At 43.8% G+C, this 25,713-nt stretch overlaps 1 protein-coding gene across 1 annotated transcript in view; it reads left to right on the plus strand.

Annotated features, from left to right (window-relative positions):
* Positions 1 to 23,354, plus strand: part of ADAMTS3 (ADAM metallopeptidase with thrombospondin type 1 motif 3) — a 225,541-nt gene extending 202,187 nt beyond the window's left edge. Inside the window, exons 16-20 of the mRNA XM_045992326.1 lie at positions 5,774 to 5,939; positions 8,765 to 8,897; positions 12,968 to 13,175; positions 14,872 to 14,989; positions 20,674 to 23,354. Of these exons, the coding sequence (XP_045848282.1) occupies positions 5,774 to 5,939; positions 8,765 to 8,897; positions 12,968 to 13,175; positions 14,872 to 14,989; positions 20,674 to 21,200 (1,152 nt within the window). The 3' untranslated portion in view covers positions 21,201 to 23,354. The remainder of the gene's footprint in view (positions 1 to 5,773; positions 5,940 to 8,764; positions 8,898 to 12,967; positions 13,176 to 14,871; positions 14,990 to 20,673) is intronic.
* Positions 23,355 to 25,713: the final 2,359 nt, after the last annotated feature.

Raw genomic sequence — 25,713 nt, forward strand, 5'->3', positions numbered from 1 at the left:
GTGGTCCATATACACAATGGAGTATTATGCCTCCATCAGAAAGGACGAATACCCAACTTTTGTAGCAACATGGACGGGACTGGAAGAAATTATGCTGAGCGAAATAAGTCAAGCAGAGAGAGTCAAGTATCATATGGTCTCACTTATTTGTGGAGCATAACAAATAACATGGAGGACATGGGGAGATGGAGAGGAGAGGGAGTTGAGGGAAACTGGAAGGGGAGATGAACCATGAGAGACTATGGACTCTGAAAAACAACCAGAGGGTTATGAAGGGGCGGCAGGGGGGTGGGGGGGGGGGTGGGAGGTTGAGGAACCAGGTGGTGGGTAATAGGGAGGGCACGTACTGCATGGAGCACTGGGTGTGATGCCAAAACAATGAACACTGTTATGCTGTAAATAAACAAATAAAAATAAATATAAAAAAAAAAAAAGGGGGCGGATTTGTGATGTAGATGTGACCACAAGATGGCAGTAGCGTGCACCGGCTTTATCGCCGCCTTAACGCCTTTGCAGGTCTGGCCACTGGTCAGGAGAGAAGCAGAAGGGAACTCCTGGGAAAGAAGGGATCTGAGAGGGGGGGTTTTTGATTAGGTGATGTCAAGCAGCTGCACAGTGGGGTGTCTCTACTCTGGGAGTTCCGAAGAGCAGCAGCAGCAGCTTGGGATCCTTACAGCCATCGTGTCCTTTATAGTTAGCAGATGCCAAGTGCAGTTTCATCTGGGTTATCAAGCTAAGCAAGCAGGTTCTAACTGGCTAAAAATACACCTGTTTGGGCTACATGGAAAAGAACTGGGTACATAAAAATTTGAGTTTGGTGCTAGCAGGCTTCTGCACTAAAGGCTCTCAGCCTGCCGTGAAGAAACAAAATAGGGGCCAGCATGCAGGAACTATCTTCTGACCCTGTTTGACTCTGTTTGCTAACGAAGCCCATCATTTATGAGAAGTCCGCCTCGTTCATTTGGCTGCTCTGCCTGTGATGTATCCGTTTTCCCTGGCTGCTCTGGAAAGGTTTTCTCTTTATCTTTTTGTTTTGTTTCATTGTTTGTTTAGCCCTTTGATTGTGATACGCTTAGTTTGTGGTGTTCTTTGTCTGTATCTGGCTTGGGGTTCACCAACCATCCTGGTGATGGGTTTTTTTTGGTTTTGTTTTTGTCTTTTTTTGTTTTGTTTTTACCGAATTTGGGTTGAGTTTTTCATTGTGTACCAAGTGCATTTTTCCCCCACCTCTCTCTCCCAGGGCTCATTTACACGTATCTAACCCAGCTGAAATTGTTCCATATGCCTCCTGGGCTTTGTCCATCCTTCTGTAATCACTTTTTCTCTGTTTGGATCATTGCTATTGAGCTCTGTTCAAGTTCACTGACTGTGTCTTATGTGGTCTCCAATCTGCTGTTGAGCCCATCCGGTAAATTTTTCACGTCAGATGGTGTTCTTTTCTTTCCTAGAATTTCCATGTGGCCCTTTAAAAAAAAATTACAAAATGTATTTCAAATTACAAAGTATAAAATTACAAAGTATATTTCACCATTAGACCATTATGACACAAAGTATATTTCACCATTAGACACATTATGTCTAATGTTTTCTGTAAGTCCTGTGTCTGTCTTCATGTCTGCTTCTGTAGGTGCTTTTTTTCCTGGATTACGAGTCACATTTTCCTGCTTCTTCCAATTTTTTAAGTGTATACCAGACATTATAGTTGGTAAGGTGTAGGGCATTTGGTTTTGTCGCCTTCTTTACAGGCTGTGGGGCTTTGTTCTGGCTGTCATTTCCTCCTGATCTTTGAAGCCTAATTTATCCTTTGTCGGGGCCGATCTGTTTCAGTTTTGTCCTTATGCTTATGGCATGGCCTTTTTGACGCTTTAGCTGAATGTCTGAAGTGTTAGCGAGGCCTCTTCATCCGGCTGGATAAGAACCCCTGTGTCCCTAGCGCCATCTGACCTCCAGTGTCTCTGTCCTGCTCCCAGTCCCACAGTAGCCACTCACTGTAGACAGCATGGCGTCTCAGCCTGCGCATGCACAGAACAGCCTTCCGTCTAGGACGTGCGCTGCTTCTGGGCCACCCCTCCATGCAGCCCCTTCTTCTCTAGGGCCCTGCCTGCAAGCACCACAGCCCACTTGCCATCTCCTCAGCTCCCTGAGACCGCCGTCTTGGTAGGGACTCCTGCTCCCTGGGCACGGCCCAGAACCTGACCCTGTCAGGATGCCAGAACCGGGCCCATTTCTCTGCTCACAGGGACCACTGTCCTTCACTGTATTACTCACTGGGCTCATGGATGAAAGCCGAAGACATTTACCTGGTTTGAAAAATATTGTTGGATACTGTATGCAATTTATCAGATTTTCTATTAAAAAAAATGTTACACTAATTTAAAACCAAATATCCCCACTCAATTCCAAGGATGTTTTCTCTTTCTTTGAAAATTGTTTGGTGAAATGTCTGTCCAGATCTTTTGCCCATTGTTAAAGTGAGTTATTTTATGTTTTATCTTTTTTGTTGTATTTTAAGAGTCCTTTATATATACTTGATATGTCCTTTATGAAATATATGACTGTCAAATATTTTCTTCTAGTCTATCGTTTCCTTTTATTCTCTTAATAGTGGCTTTCACAGAGCAAAATATTTTAACTCTCCTGAAGTCTAATTTATTAATTTTTTTCTTTAATGGATCAAGATTCTGGTATGTGGTATATATATCACACACATATTTATTTATTTATTTATTTATTTATTTATTTATGTATATTTCTGCCCAATCCAATGTTAAAGCATTTTCTTATTATTATTTTTTTTTTACCAGAAGTTTTATATTTTATGTTTTGAGTTGATTTTTATATAAATTTTGTATGACGGGTTAGGTTCTTGTTTTTGCATATGGATGTCCATATTATCTATTGCTGCATAACAAATTACCCTGAACCTGTTAGGTAAACACAAAGCAGCGTTTATTTTCTCATAGCCTCTGTGGGTCAGGCCACTGGCAGCTGTGGAAAGGGCTAGCTGTGGCTCAGGGCCTCTCATGAGGTCGCCGTTGGCTCCAGCGGGGACATCTGCTTCCCTGCTCAGGCACAGGGCTGTTGGAAGGCCTCAGCAGACGGCTTCTCGGCTTTCCCATGTGGTGGCCGGTGGCCTACATTCTTCACCACGTGAGCCTCTCCTTAGACTCCCTAAGTGTCCTTATCGCATGACGGCTGACTTCCCCCAGAATGAGTGATCCAGATGACAGAGTGCAGCCAAGACAGAGACCATCTTTTTTAACCAAATATTGGGAGGAACATCCCATCCATGCTGCCGTTGTCTGTTTGCTGGAAGCAGGTCACTGAGTCCAACCCATCCTGAAGGGGAAAGGAATTAAGCCCTAGTTCTCGAGAGGGAAAGTATTAAAGAGTTTGTGGACACATTTTTAAAGCCACCACAGGGACTTGTGCTGGTACCATTTGTTGAAAAAAAAAAAAAAAAGGCCTTTTTTTCCATGAAGTGATCTTCTCACCTCTGTCAAAAATTCGTTGTTCATGTTTCTGTGGGTTTATTTCTGACATTCTGTTTCATAGGTTATATAACTTTATAGCAAAAATATGCAATAATCAAAATTGTATGAAGTTTGGGTGGTTGGAGATGAGAGGCTCCGTTTCGCTCGTGTGATTACGCTGCAGTCTTTCCCAGTGGCGCAGGCGTCTGGCCTCAGAGCCCTGCCATTCACTGCCGTGCTAGCCTCCCTCCAGGCTTCGTCCACTGCTAGCCGGTGACCGCAGGGAACAAGTGAGCTAGAGGCAGAAGGAGGAGATTTGTAACTAGGACGGCGGGCTGTGGACAAGCACTGCTATATCACCAGGGCCTTTCTTTTCCTCTCTAAAGGGCTGGACCCCATGCTGGGAGCCGGGGACCATGGCGGCACCTGTCTCGGGCTGGGAGCACCAGGCCTCTGGCTAGAGTCTAGGGCTCAGTGCTTGATTTGTAACGTTGCCTTAGAAACAAAGACTAAGGGAAAAACAGATACAAGAACCCAGATAACCAAATCCTTCATACCAGTGGGTTTAATATTACTCGATTTCTCAAACAAAAGCTGTTTCTAAAAGTTTAGTTTCAAATACTGGTAAATTGCCCACGCTTTTTTCCCTTCACATAACTGATGTACTCCTAAGAGCTAGTGCAGGAAGGTCGATAAAAACTTACTTAAAAAAAAAAAAAAGAGAGTACATTGCTGTAAACAGTATTACAGGACAAAAACAAACCAAAAACCACCTGAGACTGTATTTGCAATGCTTATTGCTATAAAAGAAGCATTAATGTCCTTACGTCATATTGCAGTCATTTAGAAAAAAGACGTGTTTACTGGTAAAAAAGAAGGCAGGATGAAGCGAGAATACTAGTGCCTAATAAACCAGGAAAATTGAACTTTACTGTTTATCAAATAAATAACAATTAAAATAACAACCTTTTGCCCATTCAATTAACAAAGACAAAAATTACATAGCATGTAGTCCCTAATGGGACACTCTCATATACTCCAATTATGAAAGTAATAGTTGTTCTGACTGTTCTGAAGGGCCATTCATCAGTCTGTTCCAAGAACTGTAAAAAGCACTTGTCCCGTTTATAAGGAAAATCAGAAATCACAAAGCGGGGGACAAATTCTGATCAATACTGGTATTTGTTAACAAGGGAATGGCTAAATAACGCGTCCTACCTTTAGGGTTAAACACTGTACTGACACTGAAAAGCGTGTTTTCAAAGAGTATTTACTGCCTTAGGAAATAGTACATGACTCACTAAGTGAAATAAGCAAAGCCAGAAAGTATGTATGTGTGTACACACACACACACACACACACACACACACACATGCACACACACACCACACAAGATGCAAATAGCTTGAGGCTATACTGCAAAACAACAGAAGTGATTTTGGTTTTCTCTGATTTAGTAGAATCACGGATAATTTTTTATTTTCTTTGTGTTTTTCCATAACGTGTACATTTTCTGGAGGGAACATTATTATCTTCATCATCATGACAAAACAGTTATTTTAAAGAATAATTTTCAAATGCAGTAAGTAGATATATAACTTAAGGAAATCCACAGTGAATTTCATTGGAAATTTATTATTTTTATTATATAAACTCTTATACCTCTATTTTTTATATTTTTTATGGTCAATGTTTTATATGTTTACATCTTTTTCTGTTGTTGGGAAACAGGGCATCCTTATAATTTAGTTGATAGAAACAAAAATGTATTTTTAGGGGCGCCTGGGTGGCTCAGTGGATTAAGCTGCTGCCTTCGGCTCAGGTCACGATCTCAGGGTCCAGGGATCGAGCCCCGCATCGGGCTCTCTGCTCCGCAGGGAGCCTGCTTCCTCCTCTCTCTCTCTGCCTGCCTCTCTGCCTACTTGTGATCTCTCTCTCTGTCAAATAAATAAAATTGTAAAAAAAAATGTATTTTTAGAAACTACTTGAAATTTTTCCAGTTTTTTTTTAAAGACTTTATTTATTTATTTGACAGACAGAGATCACAAGTAGATAGAGAGGCAGGCAGAGAGAGAGGAGGAAGCAGGCTCCCCGCTGAGCAGAGAGCCCGATGTGGGGCTCGATCCCAGGACCCTGGGATCATGACCTGAGCCGAAGGCAGAGGCTTTAACCCACTGAGCCACACAGGCGCCCTGAAAGTTTTCCAGTTTTAATAAATGACTGTTCTGAAATAGTTGATTTTTATTGAAAATGTAAAGCCCCTTCAGGTGACTTACCTGTTTATTTCATGTATCCATTAGATCATACCTCAAGACAACGATACCCACTCATGCCTGACGTATAAGTACATCATTCATGAAGATTCCGCCCCTACAATCAGCAGCAACAATGTCATCCAGGAAGAACTAGATACTTTTGAGTGGGCTTTGAAGAGTTGGTCTCAGTGTTCCAAACCCTGTGGTGGAGGTAACCATTGACCACGTTGAGTACGTTCAGTGTCATTCACGGGAGGCCCTTTCCAGTGCTTCTGCCTTAAAGATTGCCTCTCATTGAGGCCACAATCTGAGAAATACCAAACATAGCAACCAAAACATAAGTACAAAGCATTTTTACTGAAATCTCTGAATCTACAAAGGATAGGAATCCATGCCTAATGACAGTAAACCTTCTCAAAATCCTCTTGCGTTTTCCCGGAGGTTCTTTTTGTCTCATGTTCATCTGCTGGTCCCTTTAATGACTTGAGTTTTCCCAGATTCGCCCAAATGCACTGTCCTGTGGTTCTGGCCTTTCTTCTTCTCCACTTTTGCTGTGCATTTCTTTTCTATCCATGATGGTAATAAAAGAGTTCTTAGTTGTACCAGGTAGCGGGTACTGTTTTAAATGTTCTCTATTTTAGCGCGTGAGCCCTCAAAATGGCGCTGTGAGGTCCGCACTGTGATGATCTCTGTTGTACTGATTGGAAAACTGAAGAACAGGGAAGAGACGTCATTTCCCCAGACCCTAAGATACAGACGCAGGTGGTCTGGCTTCTGGCTACACGTCTTACTCCCTTGTGCTGCCTCTCTGCCCTTGCTCAAGTAAATCCATTAAGCCATTCCCAGAGTTTTTCAGTTTCTCACTTCATCCATTCCCCCGCTTCTGAACAATGAATGCTCCAGAACTGAGCTGGCCTACAGGCAGTTTTCCCCAACATGCAGGACAAGGCAAAGGCTGAGTCATGATGCTGAGTAACAGAGAGCAAAAAAATGATTCAGAGCAGGGAATGCATGTGTCAATGATTTATTTTATAATTCTAAATTCAAGGATGTATTTTTATTTGTTTATTTTTTTAAAGAATTTATTTATTTATTTGAGAGAAAGAGAGAGGCCGAGCAGTAGACAGAGGTAGAGGGAGAAGAAGACACTCTGCTGAGCAGGGAGCCTAATGCGGGACTCGATCCCAGGACCCTGGGGTCATGACCTAAGCCAAAGGCAGACCCTTAACCCACTGAGCCACCCAGGCATCCCAAGGATGTATTTTTAAAGAGGTTTTTTTTTGTTTTTTTTTGAGGTGGAGGGTACATAAACTGTTTTTAATTATTTAAAATGACAATCCATTACAAAAATACGTGTTTAATTGGAATCTTCCCTTTTGCTGCTCCCTCAGCATCTGCTTGGTTACAGGATTTGTCAGACACACCTTTTTAATATCTACCACATCTATTCCTTCCTCACCAGGTTTCCCTCATGACTTTGGAAGGGAAGATTATTCCAGGAGTCTTTTAACTAGTCGACTAATTTGACTTTCTTCTCTTCCTTTATTTCCAGGGTAATCTTGAATGAATGAATGAATGAATGGCCAAATGAGTAGAGTTAGAGCATTTGCCTGATTTAAATGCTGTAGACTCCTACTGTGTGTCCCAGAGACAGCATCATTTGTGTAGCTTTCTTGCCAAAAGTGGGTAACTGAGTCTAATCATTAGGAAGCAAATAAATCTAAACTGTGGGGTGTTTTACAAAACAAATGGCCTGTACATCTCAAAAATATTCAAGATAAAAAAGAGGCCCAAAAATTATTCCTGCTTAATGCTGTGACAGCTAAATTCACCACATAATCGTTGATTGGAAACACATTGCCAAGAAGAACACGATAGGGGCAACTGGTAAATTTTGAATTTGGTCTGTGTATTAGATAATAGTACTATATCTGTGTTAAATATTCTGGTTGTAAGAGATGCGCTTGCGATGGGCAGTATGCTGGAGTATTTGCCAGGGAAGGATCAGGATGCCAGCAACTTAGTCTCAAAGGGCTCAGCAAAATTTTGTGTATATTATATATATTGCATAATATAATTAAGTTATTACATATGTAAAAATATATACGTATGCCCTCAAATATGGTGACATGTAACACGAATTTAATCTAGATGCAAGTATGACAAATGTGCATTGTGCTTTCCTTACAACGTTTTTGTAGGTTTAAAACATTTTTAAAAAATTTTTAATTAATTAATATTTACATATGTCAGGGTTGGTGAATGGGGAGAAGGTCAGAAACTCCCTGTGACCGCCAAGATAAAAAGTCCAAACACTAGTCTGGCATGCAAAGCTTTTAGGATTAGATTCTTTCCAATCCCCTACCCGCCTCACAGAGGAAACCTCAGCCGTTCCAGCAGACCTTCCGTTTTTAACATGTCATTTCCTTCGCTCGGAGTATCTTCTGCTTCGTTGCCTTTACCCGGCAGGGTTTGAACTTCAAGATTCCGATCAAGAAGTGTGGGTAATGAGGAGGGCACGTACTGCATGGAGCACTGGGTGTGATGCCAAAACAATGAACACTGTTATGCTGTAAATAAACAAATAAAAATAATTAAAAAAAAAAAAAGAAAAAAGAAAAAAGAAGTGCGGGTCTTGTAAGCAGCCACTGCCCCTCTGCTGGCTGAGACCCTCCCCTTGTGTTCCTTTGGCGCCCTCTACAGGAAATGATGTGCCTAACGCTCTAAAGCCTCTGTCACTGGGTATTGTCCCAGTGGTTGTCTAATCTGTCCCTCACGCTAGACTGTGTGTGTTTGGGGGTCTAGTTCATTGGCACATGCACGACTGCTGTTTAATCATTTGTACTCTTTATTAAATGTAGGCCCTGAAAAGTTCAGGATGTTGTTTATTTAATCGACTTCTGGACCTTCAGCAGCTCCAACAGGGCCTCGTCTCCTTTTGTCCTCAGGCAGTTTGTTGAATGAATGACTGAAGGACCAAATGTATAACGGAATGAATAAGTGAGTACATCCAAAGAAATGTGTTTCCTTTCCTAGGTTTCCAGTACACTAAATACGGATGCCGTAGAAAAAGTGATAATAAGATGGTTCACCGCAGCTTCTGCGAGGTCAACAAGAAGCCAAAACCTATTAGAAGAATGTGCAATATTCAAGAGTGTACACATCCACTGTAAGCAGTCATTTAACTATCATATCCTGAGCATGACCTGACGGGGATTTAAATGTCTTCAGTGCTTTTCAGTTTTAATTTCGTTTTTAGTCAGCACTAATAAACGTATCTCGTTAAAAGAGTCCAAGGCATTTCACAGGAACTATTTGAAGCTGCAGTTCCATGCCCTTTAATTACTGTATTCCTGCTCCTCAAATACAACCATGTTCCAGCTATGAGGCTGCTTTGGATATCTGGCAACTCCTTGTTTCCAGTTCTCTATGTAAAATGTGTTCACATCTCCTTGATGTTGGGGGGTGAGGGGGTTTGGATATTATGTATATTGATTTTCCAAGGTGGAAAGTGAAAGGTTTAGCATTCTTTTATAGTCCTTCCCCAGATACACACAGCCCAGACTTCTCGTATTTCCAGTATTGTTATAACCTACTTTTACTGATATTAATCTTCAGAGTTTATATTATCTTAACAACTTCCATCTGTCTTAATAGGTGAATCACTTAGCTGGTCTTCCCTTGTGAAACTTTTTTTCTTCTAGAATGAATTAAAGTTTTGATTTTTATGCTTTGTTTTCTACTACTTTTCACTAATTCATCCCCATACTGTCTTCTGTGAGTATCGATCTCCTATAAATACTAAACACTCAAATATCCTGTCACTTGCAACTTCTGAGAGATACCTCTCAGACAGTTCTGTGTGTTCCAGCTCTGTCCCGGACTTCTGTTCATCCTGGAATGTCTTTTTTTTTTTTAAAAAGATCTTATTTATTTATTTGACAGATCACAAGTAGGCAGAGAGGCAGGCAGAGAGAGACAGGAGGGGAAGCAGGCTCCCTGCTGGGCAGAGAGCCTGACTCGGGGCTCGATCCCAAGACCCTGGGATCATGACCTGAGCCGAAGGCAGAGGCTTTAACCCACTGAGCCACCCAGGTGCCCCTGGAATGTCTTTTTACCTTTTCCGAGATATTCCTACGGCCTCTCTTTTGCATCGGTTCTCCTGTTTCCTGCATTTTTTGGTCTTCATTTCTTTTCATGTATTCATTTGTTCTGGTAGGTCATGTCTTCCAGTAGCTTCATGAAAAATGTATATACAGTGTGAAAATTTGTGGCTAAAAAATTCTCATACACCTAAGAAATGTAGCTTAGAGGTTAAAGTGTAAGCGTATATAGGAAGTCTTTCTTCTCTCACTCTTCATCAGTGGGACACACCCATAAAATTCCAAACCATAATGTGTTTTCCTTCAGGATTTGAAACCATTGTTCCATTGTTTTCTAGATTCCCGTGTTGCTGCTGAAAAGTCATCTGCCATTCTGTTTCTCAATGCTTTCTGGTTTTGTCATTCAAAGTTTGTAGGCTCTTCTTTTTGTTCCCGATGTCCTGAAATGTCACGGCAATGGCACACTGCCTTGATGCCCTACTTTTCTCATCCATCATGCTGTGTACTCAAAGACTTTTTAAAACACAAACCAGTATCTTTCATCTCTGGGACATTTTCGTGTGTTTTTTTCTTTGAAATATTTCCCCTATTTTTTCAGTATTTTTTCTAAGATATTTGTAGTTAGGATTCTTAAGGATATCTAATTTTCTTTTCTTTTTTCATCTATTGTTTGTTGCTCTATGTCCTGATTTTTTCTTTTTTACTACTGTTTTAGTGTCTAAGAGCACTTTAATATCCAAGCACTCTGTTTTGTTCCTCACATGTTCCTTGTTAAGGCATTTGATGCTTATTTCACTGGTGTTAATAGGTTCTTTTATCTCTTTTATATGAAAGATTATTTTCTTTTTCATGCATTATTGCTTTTGAGTTCTTTTCCTCTGTTTCTTTTTTTCCCCCCTCCATGATTTGTTTTCTGTCTCCACTGAAGAATACAGTGTTAAAAGGCTTCTTGGAAGCTTGAAAGCTTGCGTTATAGTCAAGACTTGCTTGCTGGTAGCTTCACTGTTGGACAAGCTGGCTGGGCTATTTCATTGTAAGACCCTCAATGTATATTTAGGTCTTTTTAATGAAATGATCAGATTTCAAAGAGTAGAATCAATCACCTGCCTAGGGAGCATAAGCCTATTTAACAGCTGTTCTGGAAGTTGCATATATTTCTGTATGACCAAGATCATCTTCACCATTCCATACATGGATTCTTACCTAACCCCCTGTTTTCACTCTGGTCTCTTTCTCTGTTGTCTCTTGACTATGTCTGTTGTCCACAAGCGAAAAGTCTCATTCATCTTCTACAGAGGATAAATGTTAGTCTGTTGTCCACAAGCAAAAAGTCTGGTTCATCTTCTACAGAGGATAAATGTTAGACCCTCTGCGCGATTAGAGGAGGGGCAGTCAGCCAGTGGAGGTAAGGAGCAGGAGGTGGAACTATTTCCACACAGACTTTTCCTCAGTCCCCTCTTTTCAGCCCTACCTTCACCGAGTTTCCCAGTGCACACTTTTACCTGTGGCCACAATCCAGCACATTCCTGGAGCTCTGCTGCCAAGTTAGTCTGCTTACCATACCACCTTCTGGAGCTGATTCAGAATTCATCCCTCTTAGTTCTGCTGAGCTGGTAGCCACATGTCCCACTGCTTTCTAGGTTCCAGAATTATCTTTGGGGGCTTCTATTCAATTTTTTTTTAAACCTTTGTGGATTTATGCCATTTTTTCCCCTTGGCTGTCATTCTAGGAATTTTAGGAGGGAATAAATTAACCAGGAGTATCTGTGACTATGAAATGTATACTTCTCATTTAATATCTGTCTTCAAACGAGAGTTACTGTTGAGGGCTTGACCATTGCTTAGTTGCCGCAATACATTGTAGTGCCAGTCTGATGCGCGAAAGCCAACATAAACTGGAGATAGCAGAGACTACCAAGGTTTTAGCACTGTTAGGTCTCGGTGCCCCATATATATGAAAAGAAAAAAAAATGCAGAGGGAAAGTATCTCTAGAAGGGGTATACTCTATAAAGAGTATGCCTCGATTGCTTTCTGACATTGTGGAACCAGACGGAATCACTGGGAACAGCCTTTTGGGACCACATGTAGCCAGATGTCATGGAGACCTCTCCCCAGTAACGTAGCCACAGCTGACGTGGAAAGTGCTGGGGCCATGGGCATCAACACAGAATTGGGGAATGGCCCATGGGAAATCTTTTTGAAAATACTTTTTTTAGAAATCTTTCTGTCAGGTGCATTCAGGCCCCAGATGCACATTACCTTTTACATTTTTGTTGGGCCTCATAATGGCCGATACGAAGAACTGAATTTTCCAGGCAGGACGGATAACTCAGGCAGCCTTTTCAGGGGGCAGTTGTAGAAATGGGTCGGTCATCTCAGTTAGAATCTTAGCACCTGAGGAAACTCAGGATTTCATGGAAAGGCAGCAGCACCCAAAGCGGTTTGTGTCACAAGTACCCGATGCATTGCCTTCCTTAGTTTCCGTTCACGTGTTTGACACCATGAGGCAGTGTGGCTGAGGGCGAGCTGGTATGTTTCTGAAAACGGCCATCCTGCCCGAACCTAACCTGGCAAACTTAAGATGAGTTTCAGGAACCCTCTGTCAGCGGATCATCCTTTAGATAAAGAAGTTTCCGGGTCACAGTGGGGCAGAAAAATACCCACGCATTAAATATAGAAGTGTTGGGCTTGTTGCTATTAGAAAATGCTCAGGGGGCACCTGGGTGGCTCAGTGGGTTAAAGCCTCTGCCTTTGGCTCAGGTCATGATCCCGGGGTCCTGGGATCGAGCCCCATATCGGGCTCTCTGCTCTGCAGGGAGCCTGCTTCCTCCTGCCTCTCTGCCTAGTTGTGATTTCTCTCTGTCGAATAAATAAAATATCAAAAAAGAAAAAAAAGAAAGAAAATGCTGAGACTTTGGACATGGTGGATGCATCCCTCTTCTTCTGAAACTGCTTCCTGAGTGGAGGCTGTTCCTCCTCTCCCGCACCCCCCTCTCCCTTCCCAGCATCTCCCCGGCCCTCCCTCCCACCCCGCACCACTGCCCCTCACTCAGGGAGCCAGGGAGGCTTGGGGCGCAGAGCCGGAGGGTGCTTGCGGCAGCGTCTAACCGTGTCCCCCTCTCCCCCGCACTGCAGCTGGGTGGCCGAGGAGTGGGAGCACTGCACCAAGACCTGTGGGAGCACCGGCTACCAGCTCCGCACCGTGCGCTGCCTGCAGCCACTCCACGACGGCACCAACCGCTCGGTGCACAGCAAATACTGCCCCACCGAGCGGCCCGACAACCGGCGGCCGTGTAACCGCGTGCCCTGCCCCTCCCACTGGAAAACAGGGCCCTGGAACGAGGTGGGCGTGCGACTCCCACGTGCGAGTGTGTGTGTGTGTGTGTGTGTGTGTGTGCCCGGAAGCGTGCGCGGAGGCGTGCACTGCATATTCGAGTTGGGCACATGTATCCGGGAGGCGTTGTGTGAGTCGAGACGCGGCCACACAGACGGCCACAGACTTTGGGCTCGCTGAGCTCCTGGAGGTGCCACGAAGCGGGATTTTAAAGCAGGGCTCACATTTAGGATGACTCGGTAGGGGCGGCCACGTGTGGGTGCTTTGTGACATCTAGAGGGGACTGGTTTCTGTTTCTTATCTTGGTTGATGTCACAACCTTCCCGCGGGATGAATTCCAAACACCTGACTGACTGCGGGGTCCTGCCCGGTTTGGCGCACGGGTGACGCTTCTTCTCCTCCTCTTCCTCCTCTAATTTCTCCGGGTATAACTGACATAAAGTTGTATCAGTTTCAGGCGTACCACGGAATGATTCACTATTTGTATATATTGCAAATACTCACCACACTAAGCCCCCGCGATCTCTTCTCACCCCGCTGCTCTGTGTTCCAACTCTGTCCCAGTTTGAGAAACTCCTGCTGTTCCAGAAAGACTGAGCTCAGGGGCATCTCCCATCTTCCTCCGCCTCCTGACTCCCCACCACCTCCGCAGCCGCTAGGGCTCCTCTCCAGGGTCCCAAATACCACCTCCCGGGGCTGCCTTGCCCCCAGTCCTTCCTCGGCCTTCCAGAATGGCCCACAGCCAGCAGGCCACTCAGGATGGACACTGTAACTCTTGTCTGGGAGCCCGTGCCGGCCACTGGCCCACACATTTCTCTGCGCTGCTTCTGCACCACATAGTCAAGACCTGCCCAGTCCTCGTTTGTCTGCCGACTCAGTGCCCTGTGGCCTGAGCTAATCCCACACGTTGGTATTCCTGAAGCTTCAAAAGGAGGGGTCGCGAGATCACGGGACTTAGAGGAGGAAAGGGCCTCAGCAGGCAGACAGAGAATGAAGGCGGAAGTGGAGAGCAGGCCTGGAAGGAAGGAACGGTTGAGCGAGGGTCACCTGCCCAGGACCCCAAAGCTAACTCACGTCTTCTCTTCAGAGGCCTGGAACGCAGGTCCCTCCTCTCTTCCTCCGACCTGGACCAATAGCTTAGATGATCCTGGACTTAATCTGAAAGTGTTTAACCCTTCCTTAATGGACTTAGTTCATGAGAACAAAATCACAGTAGCTGCGAAGAGCTTGAATGAACCAAGCTAGCCTTCCAGTAAGTTCTGCCGTTGGTAAGGAAGGAGAAGGAATGGGAAGGTCTGTAACGGGATCTCTCCCTGGAAAGAGACACCACCACGGTTCTGAGGGACTTTGCAGGTATTAACGTGACAGTAAGGGCTTCTTTCTTGTCACGTGCTCCCTGCCTGCCCCGCACGCCTGCTTTCCGGACATTGTCTCCTTTGCATTCGCTTAGTCCTGACAACAGTCCTGAGGCAAATGCCACCAGCCCAGCTCTCGGAGAAGCAGCGCAGGCGGGTCCGTCGTGCCGTCAGGGTATGAACCTGTGGTTGTCTGTCTCCAGAACAAAATAGAGAAGGAACTCCAGAGCTATGCAGGCGTGTGTGTGTGTGCGTGCGTGTGTGTGTGTGTGCATGCACATGTGTGTCCACAGGGAGGAAGGTGGTGTTGGTGCAACGAACCTCTCTAATCGTAGCCTTGGTTTCTCCAGTGCTCCGTAACCTGCGGGGAAGGGACAGAGGTGAGGCAGGTCCTGTGCAGGGCGGGAGACCACTGCGCAGGGGAGAAGCCCGAGGCGGTCAGGGCCTGTCAGCTGCCTCCCTGTAACGGTACGTATGACCCCGATCGGTCTCACTGCTCTGCCCGTGGTTTCTACACCTCAAAAGGCAGCATTTCAGGACCAGCTCTGGAAAGGGTTTGCTTATCCAAAAATAACCTGAGGAGCACACCCCTGAGACTCGAGCCTAATCGTCTTCTCCCGGGTCCGCGTTCGAGGCTGTGCCCCACGCCGGGGAGGCCTCCCAACCCCCGGGCCTCCCTGGGTCCTGCCAGGCGCTGACGCAGGGCTGAGGGCGCGTCGTGCACGCGAAGCTGCTGTCGATTTGTTTTTCTAGCAGAAGCTACTTGTGTTCTCTCTGTGTCCTTATAATTTCACATCACTGTAAAAGGCATAATATCGCAGAAGGGTTTGAAATATTTTGCTTCAATTATCCAGTTCACACGTGGGGGATCAATGCCACGTGCGAAGCCATTTCCGTTCTCTCTCCATCCCTCTGCGAGCCCTTCGGCAGGGGGATTCCAGAACAGACTCCCTGCACGCGTGCATGCTCCCCTCGCCCCCCCCCTTGCCGCAGTGCAGGCGCGGGGTGCATCTGAGACCACGGAATAGGTCCAGGATGGCGGCCATCCCTCCCTTCCTCCTTTTCCCTGCTCTCCCTGTCTATATCCATCTCTGTCGTCCACCTCATTCTGTGTTTGCACTTACCATGCTCTGTCTCCCGTACCCTGTGCTGGTCCAGCCCGGCTTCCTGGCTCGAATGTGCTGCCTTCTGCCGTCTGCCCCTTGCTCCCTTGCTCTGCTTCTGTCTCTCCCGAGGTTCTACCTCCTTCCCTCTCTCCTTCCTTCTCTCTCTCTCCCCCCTCCACACACACACTCTCTCTCTCTCCCCCCTCTCTCCCTCTTCCCCTCTCCTCATCCCCGTCTCTTTCTTTTTTTCTGCCCATTTCTCTTCTCTTCTTCTCTCTCCTCATCTCTTCCTTTCTCCTTTTTCCTTATTTCCCTCTTTCTTTCCCTGACATCTGACCTCCCCAGCCTCTTCCCACCTCCCGTGTCCGTCTGTGTCTCTCCTTCACCCCCGCCTGGCTCCTTCTCAGGGTCCTCCTGCCCTTTCTCCCCGTCCTTGTCCCTCTGTCTTTCTCTCCCACGCTGAGTCTGTATCTATCCCTTCGTCGCCCTCACTCCTGTCTCTCCTCGTGGTCCCTTGTCTTCCTCACCTTCTTTCTTTCTCTCAACGCCCATGGCGCTGCTCTCTGACTGTGTCTAACTCTCTCCTTGTCCCCTGCCACTGCGCCGTCTGTTGTCTGTCCTCTCCCTCTCTCTCTCCTTCCTCTGTCTCTCTCTCTTCCCCGCCTCACAGCACCTTCCCCTTCTGGTGTTTCCTTCCCCGCCCAAGGACTGCCATCACAGACTTCCTCTTAAGTGCCCTTTTCCTGGGTCTCCACCTAATGAAGCTGGATGTGCGGGCACAGTAGTGAGACTTGGCATTTACGAAGTTGACTTTCCATTGGCCTGAGGCGCTGTTTTACCAAATGTCTTACATTTTTTAATTTAATTTTTAAAATTTTTTGATGATTTTATTTATTTATTTGAGAGAGCGAGAGCGAGAGAGAACATGAGAGGAGAGAGGTCAGCGGGAGAAGCAGACTCCCTGCTGAGTAGGGAGCCCGATGTGGTACTCGATCCCAGGACTCCAGGACCATGACCCAAGCCGAAATCATCACCCAACCAACTGAGCCACCCAGGCGCCCCACTTTTTTAAATTTTTTATGAACATATAATGTATATTAGCCCCAGGGGTACAAGTCTGTGAATCGTCAGTCTTACACACTTCACAGCACTCACCATAGCACATACCCTCCCCAATGTCCATCACCCAGCCACCCTCTTCCTACCCCCCCTACCCCCCCAACAACCCTCAGTTTGTTTTGTGAAATTAAGGGTCTCTTATGGTTTGTCTCCCTCCTGATCCCATCTTGTCTCATTTTTCCCTTCCCTGCCCCCCACAACCCCCTGTGCTGCCTCTCAAAAATGTCTTTTTTTTTTTTTTTATGAAATTTCAAGTGAAGTCTTAAACCTTATAAACCATTTCATTATAAATTTTCGTTTGAAATGTGTGGTAGCAAGATCACGTATGGCCATGAGAGGGAGACAAAGGACTTAGATATTTAATCATTTTTCTCTGGAAAATACATTTGAAAATATAAAACACAAGACAAAGCCAATAGAACAAACTTTACCCAGTTCGAAGCTGTAAGTTTACTGTTGCGATAGTATTTTACTCATTTGTATTACTGTCAAGAGGCTAAAAATTTTGTGAGTGGACTTGACTGTTGTTAATAGTTGGTAAGGCATGTGCTTCTGCAAATATGCCCAACTGTCAGCAAGAATTGCTTGATTCTCTTCCTTTAGCTAAAAGAAGTTCTTTCTAACTGTAAAACAGAGGTACAGATGAGATGGCATAATTGTGTTAGGGATTCCACCGTCTTTCAGCTGCTGTGTTGCTCTGAAATCCAGGCCCGGCAGCCAATTCTGTGAGGTCTAAAAGGCCGTAGGTTTCTATCACACATTTCAATTAGTAATAATTCCAATTGGTCTCAAACTGCAATTGAAATCAAACGACTTTTTGAGACTGTATGTAATACCCTTTTCCTGAACCTCTACAATGATGTGGGCATGGAACAAGAAGGCCCAAAAGCTTCCTCAATTTTAGTGATTGATTTTGTCATATGAATCCTTTCCCTAAGCCCCATTTTGATTGTACTATTTCCTTGTTGCTGTTAAGCTCTTCCCATCTATCTTGAGACAAATTGCCATAAAGTGAATGCATCCCTATGGTCTTATCTGTTTTTTTTTTTCTCGGAATATTTCATCCTTTTCCTCCTCTATACAGAAGCATATTCTGTCCGGCCCTAACTAGACCCGTGTTGTGAACTAGTTCTTGCAGTGCCGAGGTGCTCACACAGAGAGGGGACTCATACCAGAGCTCCTTCTCTAACACAGAGAGACGAGGTCATGCTTTGAGCTGGGCCGCAGAAAGGGGGTTAGGGGTCAGAGGGAAAAGAGAGTACAGGGTCAAATAAAGTCCTCTCATCACCGGGCCTAGAACCTTAAACATACAGGAAGAAGAAATTAATATCCTTATTTTAAGATATAGGCATAGAAAAAGTAATTCAGAAATAAGGGTATTTGAGGAGAAACCCATGAATGTGACATGCAGGCATTCACAACATAATTAGATGATCACCTTAGCTAATATGCAATATTCAGACGCGTCATGCTATCTACTAGATCTGTAATTGCCAGACAGACACAGGTCATTCCAAAATTTGGGAAGGGGACATGCTATTACTCTAATGGATAGTTTTATCATTAATTTTAGAATTGGTAATCGGTAACAGATATAGGTGGTAATTTTAGCTCTCTCTTGGTCTTGCCAACTGACTGTCCTTTTTTTTCAAACTTTAGAAAGAAAGATTCTTTAATTTCCTTGGAAATTTGTATACAGGTTCCTTACCTAGCAGTGAAGCATGACCCAATAATACTTTGTAATTTTAAATGATTCTAGTACGTAAGTACCACAGTTTCCAATTCTTTGTGTTTACGGATCAGGCATAGGATTAGTATCTCTCTGTGGCACCGTGTTATGGATCAGGCATAGGATTAGTATCTCTCTGTGGCACCGTGTTCGTGGACTCTGCATGGGATGTGCCCTAAAATGGTTGAAAACAAATATAAATTCATGTGTCCATGAGCTCAACATTTGGAGTTTTTGAAATCTAATTCTTACAACCTGTACTTTAAGAAATTTAAAGATGGTAAAAAAGAGTGCGGTCACACATGTATCAAGTGTTTTATGACTGTTATTTTAGTACTTTTTAAAGTGTTATCAATTCAGTCATATGGAATTTAAAAACTATGAATGATTCAAAAGAAAGTTGGCACACTTTACCCAAATTTATGCTTTCAAATAATAAATAGTCTGAGAATATTCTGTAGTAAAAATGAAACTATTGCATTGACTGTGGATGTTACCTTGGTTTTTCTTTCGATAATACGTTTTTAAGATTTAATTTGTTCCAACAGGTCCTTAGAATTTATTTTGCTTTTTATTTATTTATTATTATTATTTTTTAAAGATTTATTTATTTATTTTGGAGAGAGAGAGCGCAAGGGAGAGGGACAGAGGGAGAAAGAGAGAATCTCAAGCAGACTTCCCTCTGAACGTGGAGTCTGATGCAAGGATTGATCTCAACATCCTGAAATCATGACCTGAGCCGAAATCAAGAGTCAGACGCTTAACCAACTACCAACTGAGCCACCCAGGCGTCCCAGGATTTATTTTGATTTTAACTTAATGTAGACACTAATCTATTAGAAAGCCAGAAATACTATAAAGTTAAAAAAAAAAAAAAAGAGATGTCCCTTTATATCCTAAAAAATATTTGTGGCAAAATGAATCCCATTTTCTCATTCTAAAATCATATGTAGGTTCCTACTAGGAAGAGATAAGTACCTTCCGTGTGCAGACTTGATGGAGATATTAAAATGGTGTTCAATTCAAGTGCTTTGCAGAGAAAAAGACTGCATATTTTAGTGAATTTATCTAAATGTTCATATTTGTTTACTGAGATACAGTTGACATACAACATGTTAGTTTCAGGTGTACCATATAATGATTTGATATTTTTATATGTTGCAAAATGATCACAACCTTAAGTCTAGTTAATGTCTATCACGATGTATAGTTATAAAATTATTTTTTCTTGCCATCAGAACTCTTCAGATCTATTCTCTTAGCAGTGTTTAAATATGCAATTCAGCATTATATACTGATAAACTGTAGTCACCATGTGTACATTACATGCCCATGACACTTATAACTGGCAATTTCTGCCTTTTGACCCCCTTCACCCATTTCACCCCCTCCCCTAACCCCTGCCACTGGCAACCACCAATCTGTTCGCTGTATCAAGGAGCTTTTGTCCCTAGATTCCACGTACAAGGGAGACCGTGTGCTATTTGTCCATCTCTGTCTGACTTACTTCATTTAATGTAACATGGTCAAGGTCCATCCATGTCGACATGGCAAGAATTCATTCTTTTTTATATCTGAATAATATTCCATTATATACATATACCACAGTTTCTTTATCCATTCATCCATCCGTTGGTGAACAGTTAAGTTTTTCCCGTATCTTGGCTATTACAAATGAGGCTGCGGTCAACATGGGAGTGTGTGTATCTTTCCGAAAGAGTGTTTTCATTTTCTTCCGATACATGCTTTCAGGACTTACCAGATCATATGGTGCTTATATTTTTAATTTTTGTAGGAGTATCCATGCTGTTGTTGTCCACAGTGGCTGTGCCAGTTCCCATTCTCACCACTGACACATTTTTTTTTAAAGATTTTTATTTACTTATTTGACAGACAGAGATCACAAGTAGGCAGAGAGGCAGGCAGAGAGAGAGGAGGAAGCAGGCTCCCTGCTGAGCAGAGAGCCCGATGCGGGGCTCGATCCCAGGTCCCTGAGATCATGACCTGAGCTGAAGGCAGAGGCCCAACCCACTAAGCCACCCCGGCGCCCGACATTCACATTTTTAACGCAAAGTCTCATTTGGACAACTCTAGTTCATGTCGGATTTTACTTAAATTTTTTTATATTCCGAAACTTTCCGTTTCTCCCTTTTATTCTGCTTAGATGTATGTTTCATTCTGTCTTTTATCCTCTGCAGATGAGCCGTGTCTGGGAGACAAGTCCATCTTCTGTCAGATGGAGGTTCTGGCGCGGTACTGCTCCATACCGGGTTATAACAAGCTGTGCTGTGAGTCCTGTAGCAAGCGCGGCAGCACCCTGCCGCCACCGTACCTTCCAGAAGCTGCTGAAACTCACGGCGATGCTGTCTTTAACCCTACCGACCTCCCTGGATCTCTCCCGATGCCTACGTCCTCGGTTCCTCACCGTTCGGAGCCCCCTGCCGAGAGGAAGCAGTCTCTGAGCAGGCTGCTTGCGCCGGGGGGTCCCAGGCCACACAGTAAACCCGATGGTGCTAACTTGCCCCAAAGGAGAGCTATGCAAGCGGGGAGTAAGACTCTGAGACTGGTGTCCCCGGCCACCAGGAGCGGCCCGCTCAGAGCCCCCTCGGAAGCGGCCGCGGTCAGCGAGTCCCTGGGTGCTGCTTCTCAGGCCAGAACCTCAAGGAAAGATGACAGAATTATTGACAAGACACGTCCGGTCAGATCGGCCGCTTTGGAAAGATGAGAAAGCGAACCTCGAAGGCCAGAAAGCAGAGGAGAACCCGGACAGGCTCCCTCTCCCTGCGGTGCATACAGCTGGTTTCGAGTCCAGTCTCCGTGTTGAAAGTAAATCTCTGCAGACTCTCAACTCGTCTTGTCTGTGAGCGGAAGAGCGAAAAGTGCTGGTTCACTTTCTAGTTGCTTTCATCCTCCTCTTGTGCATTGACTCATTTGCCAGAAGTCATCGGAAGAAAGCACCAAAGATTATTAATAGAAGGAAAGTAAGTTGCTAAGTGTGTCAGTCCCTCTCTAATGCAGCAGAGGGCCTGGAACCAATTATGTGTATCGGTGGATTTTTTTTTTTTTTTAAGAAGTTACACTAAAAATAAAGAGGTGCCAACAGTTTACACTTTAACGAAATATTTTGGAAATGGAGCAAAAAATTCTTAGACTTGTATTCCTATTTATCTATATTAGAAGTATTGTATGAGCGGATTTGCAGCTGTTGTGTAAATATTGTATATTGCAGAAATCAGTATTATTTTAAGAGATGTGTTCTCAAATGATTGTTTACTATATTACATTTCTGGATGTTCTAGGTGCCTGTTGTTGAGTATTGCCTTATTTGACGTGCTATGGGTCGATTTTCGAAGCCGAATATTACGAATAAGAAGTTAGAATTGTAGCTACTGACAGTACAAAGGGTTTTTGTTGTGTGGCTTTGTCCGATCAACAGTGTGATACCTGAGTTACAGAAAAAGAAAAATCATATAATGCTGTGGATATACAGATCCCAGCTTCCTTCTTACCTCCCACTTTTTAAATAACAAAGATTAGGAAAGATCTGTTTGGCTACTAGTGGTCACAGGGCCAGAGACTAGTGAGTCAGCCTGGGCAAGCCAAAATTAAAACCCTCTTATCAGGACCTCAGTAGACACCACTGAAGTGTCCTGTGTTCTTGGGCTGATTTTTCTTTTCCCTTTGTCGACATAGGCAAAGGGTTATACTCAACGTACTGTAATAGTAACAAAAGAAGAATGTTTCCAGATAATTTGCTTGTATGTTGGTAGCTGAGAAAAGCATCCTCGAACTAGAATTGACGCCCGAGTATAATAGGGCTTTGGGCCTTTGGAGGAAGATTGAAGAAAGTATTTGTCCGTGGTCGCAATATTTATTTTCTGCATGGTCCATATTCAAATGTTCACAACCACAATGCATCTGACTGCAGTCATGTGCTGGTAATTTATGTCAGTGGTCACCTTGCTCCCAGTGAAGCCAGAAATGCTCTCTCCAGGGAGCAGATGTAAAGTACTTGTATATAGAATTCAGAACTGAAGATATTTATTAAAAGTCGATTTTTTTTCTTGATAGTATTTTTATGTGCTAAATATTTACCCTAATATCAGTGACATATTTTGGTAAACTAGAGAGACAAAATTAGGGATGCACATTTTGTGCATGGAGGAGAAATTTAAGCAAACAACAGCAACCAAATCAAAGAGCTAATATGAAACAAAATTTGACCTCATGCAAACTTTTTGCATTTTTAAAGTAGCTGATACAAAGTTAATGACTTTTTCCCTTCTGATGGAACCTTAAATAGTATAGATCCAGATAGCTGTTTAATGAAATAGGGAATTAGAAACATTTTTTTAAGTATATGAAAGAAGTAAATACTTAAAAGAAAAAAAGAAAAAGTGTTGTGAGCACAATGTTCTTGAGGTCAGTTCCTGAACTGTCTGAACCTGTATTATGCAAACGAACTCGAGAGATGTCAGCCTCTCCCAGCACAGTTCCTGCAAGGATGTTTGCCTTTTAACCACAGTAAACTCAGCTTCACCTACTGACTCTCTACCGCCAAACAATCTGCTACTTCGCCCAAGGCTTTTAAAGTTCAAAGGAATAAGCTGAATTCCAGACAGAAAAACAACCTCTGAGCCTCAAGTAGAAGTCTTTTTTTTTCCCCCTGAAAACTTCCCCAGAATGAAATTCTCTCTAGTTTGCTTGCATATGTACGCATCTGGTCCACAGGAGAATGCAGAGAAAGACGGTCGCACACATACACCTCCCATGAAGATGTACATATTTCTTCACTTCTCATCTTCGAGCTTCCTTTTCTGCGAAGCTGAAAACTCCTTTTTCTCCGAGTGTACACTACTGATGCTGTTTGTTGTATTGGGAGCACGTAGCAATAAAATGTTAACAAAATATAGACCTGGCTCTATCTAGATTCTATCTTTAGGTTCCTTACTGAGTAATGGAAACTTTTCTTTCCTTCTACCAAGTTCAAATAGTGTCAAATTCATTGGTTCCTTGGACTTTCTCTGAAGAGGCTCAAATAAAGTGACCGTGTCTCCTAGCCTCACACCAAGGTGTATCATAACATTTTTTCAGTCGTAAAAGAGAGAGACTAGGAGCGGTGGCTTTGTGCTTAAATCCATCCCGCAGAGCTATGAAGATGCGGAGGGCAAAGGGCAAATAACGCTGGGATGTACAGGGAGGGGAAGGGGGACTTTTGTCTTTTGAGTGTGCAGCCCCAGAGTGTTTTTTTTTTAAGATTTATTTATTTATTTGACAGATATTACAAGTAAGCAGAGAGGCAGGCAGAGAGAAAGGAGGAAGCAGGCTCCCCACTGAGCAGAGAGCCCGATGCGGGGCTCAGTCCCAGGACCCTGAGATCATGACCTGAGCCGAAGGCAGAGGCTTTAACCCACTGAGCCACCCAGGCGCCCCCCAAGAGTGGTTTTTAAAGAGAAGCTGTCCAACAGCTTTAGAACGCTTATTCCCCGAGGACTTCGGGGAATACGTGACACCTGACTCGGGAGTGGGCGCTGAAGCAGGGCATCAAGGCGGGGGTGGGTGGGGCCGTGCAGGGTGGGGCTTTGCTTATGTCACGGGAGGCACTAGATCCGTGGTCAGTTTAAAGGGCAAAGGCAGGTGTGAACTGCCCCTGTACCTCTATACCTGAACGACCCCAGGTAACCAGACTTAATGTCAGTTTCCTCATCTTTTAAAATGGGAGGCAGAACTGTCAAACATCATTGCGTATTTGCTGTGAGAAACAAGAAAGTAAAGTTGTTAGCGTGGGGCTGACACGTAGTAGCTCTCGATAAATATTACATATCATCATTGCCCTTACATTGTCCCCATCCTCCTCCTCATCTACATCCTGTGACCAAACCATAGCTTTCCTCTAGGGTCCACAGCTGGTTTGAATCATGGTCACTGAGTCCCGTTAATGGCAGTAAAGAACATAGTTTGAGGAATCTAAAAACCACTTTAGGTTCTAAAATTAATAGGAGGGACAAACTCATTAAAAATGATCTCTGGTCAATGGTTTTGAAAAATTTTAGCTATGTCCACCCTCCCTTCACAAACAGTAAGTAGTAAAACTAAAGAAAGACTACTAATTCTCTATTTCTGTGAAAATGGCCAGTAGTGAAATAATGCTCCAGATTATTAGCAAATAAAATGTTTTCCATATATTTGCAATATACTTTGCAAAAATATCGTTATTCCTTTAAACATAGCTTATCATGAAAAAGCTACTTAAATATATGATATTTAAAAAATTACTTGAAGCATGATGAAGGGTGGACAACCAAAAAGTGTTTGTTACAATTGTTCCAAAAGTACTGAAGATAATGGTAGTAAAAAGCTACTTAAAATGCAATAAAATATAAAAACCACCCAAGGGTGGGTAGGCTTTGTCAACACATCAATTAGTATTAGAAAACATTCCTTTTGGGCTCTGATATGTGAGAAACTTAATCTGAGCTAGAGACATTATTCAAAAATTAATTAAAATACTGCCTACCAAGCAAAGGCTTGGTAGAATTTGCTCTCGATAAATATTACATATCATCTAAATCTTGATGAATTTGCCATTAAAAACACATTCTAAACTAAACCAAAGTGCTATCAGTTTCTGCAAAAAGCATCAGAAAGTTCACCTAGGTATTTGAATTGCTTCCTAAATTCCCCCATCCTGGTAAGTGGCAAGAGCCTAAAAAGTTGCCCATCTGCTTCCGGGCGGCACTAAGCTTCCTTGTAGGAGTGCTGAGGACAGACTCCGCCTTTGGTCCTCCGTCTTGGTCTCCCCTCGCACGCAGATGGTGCCACTTTAGATAACTACCCTGTGACCTCACCCCTGTGCGCCTCGCTCCATAAAAGCTGGAGGTTAAGGTCCGGATAGGGGCGGAGAATAGGAGTGCTGTCTGATTGTCCCGTGGTCTGACCGCTGCCAGACTGCCCCTGTGTGTAAGTTACCCTGGATAAAACTCTGAATGGCATGGGGTGGCTTCCTTCTCTTTCTGGTATCGTAGTGCCTTCTCAGTCTGGAGCATTCACTACCAACGTTTCTCCGCCTTCTAACAATTGGTTACTCTGCTGGGTACCGGGAAAGAAACAAGCAGGAGAGACGGGCTGAGCAGCGGAAAGCCCTTTGCTTCGGGGCAGGCGTGGGGGGGGGGGTCCAAAGCTGGCCAGCCACCGCCATATGGGGACACTTGGCCAGGTCTTTTGAGCAGTTTGAACAA

Source organism: Meles meles, chromosome 2 (genome assembly GCF_922984935.1).
Source record: "Meles meles chromosome 2, mMelMel3.1 paternal haplotype, whole genome shotgun sequence".
Classification (NCBI taxonomy): domain Eukaryota; kingdom Metazoa; phylum Chordata; class Mammalia; order Carnivora; family Mustelidae; genus Meles; species Meles meles.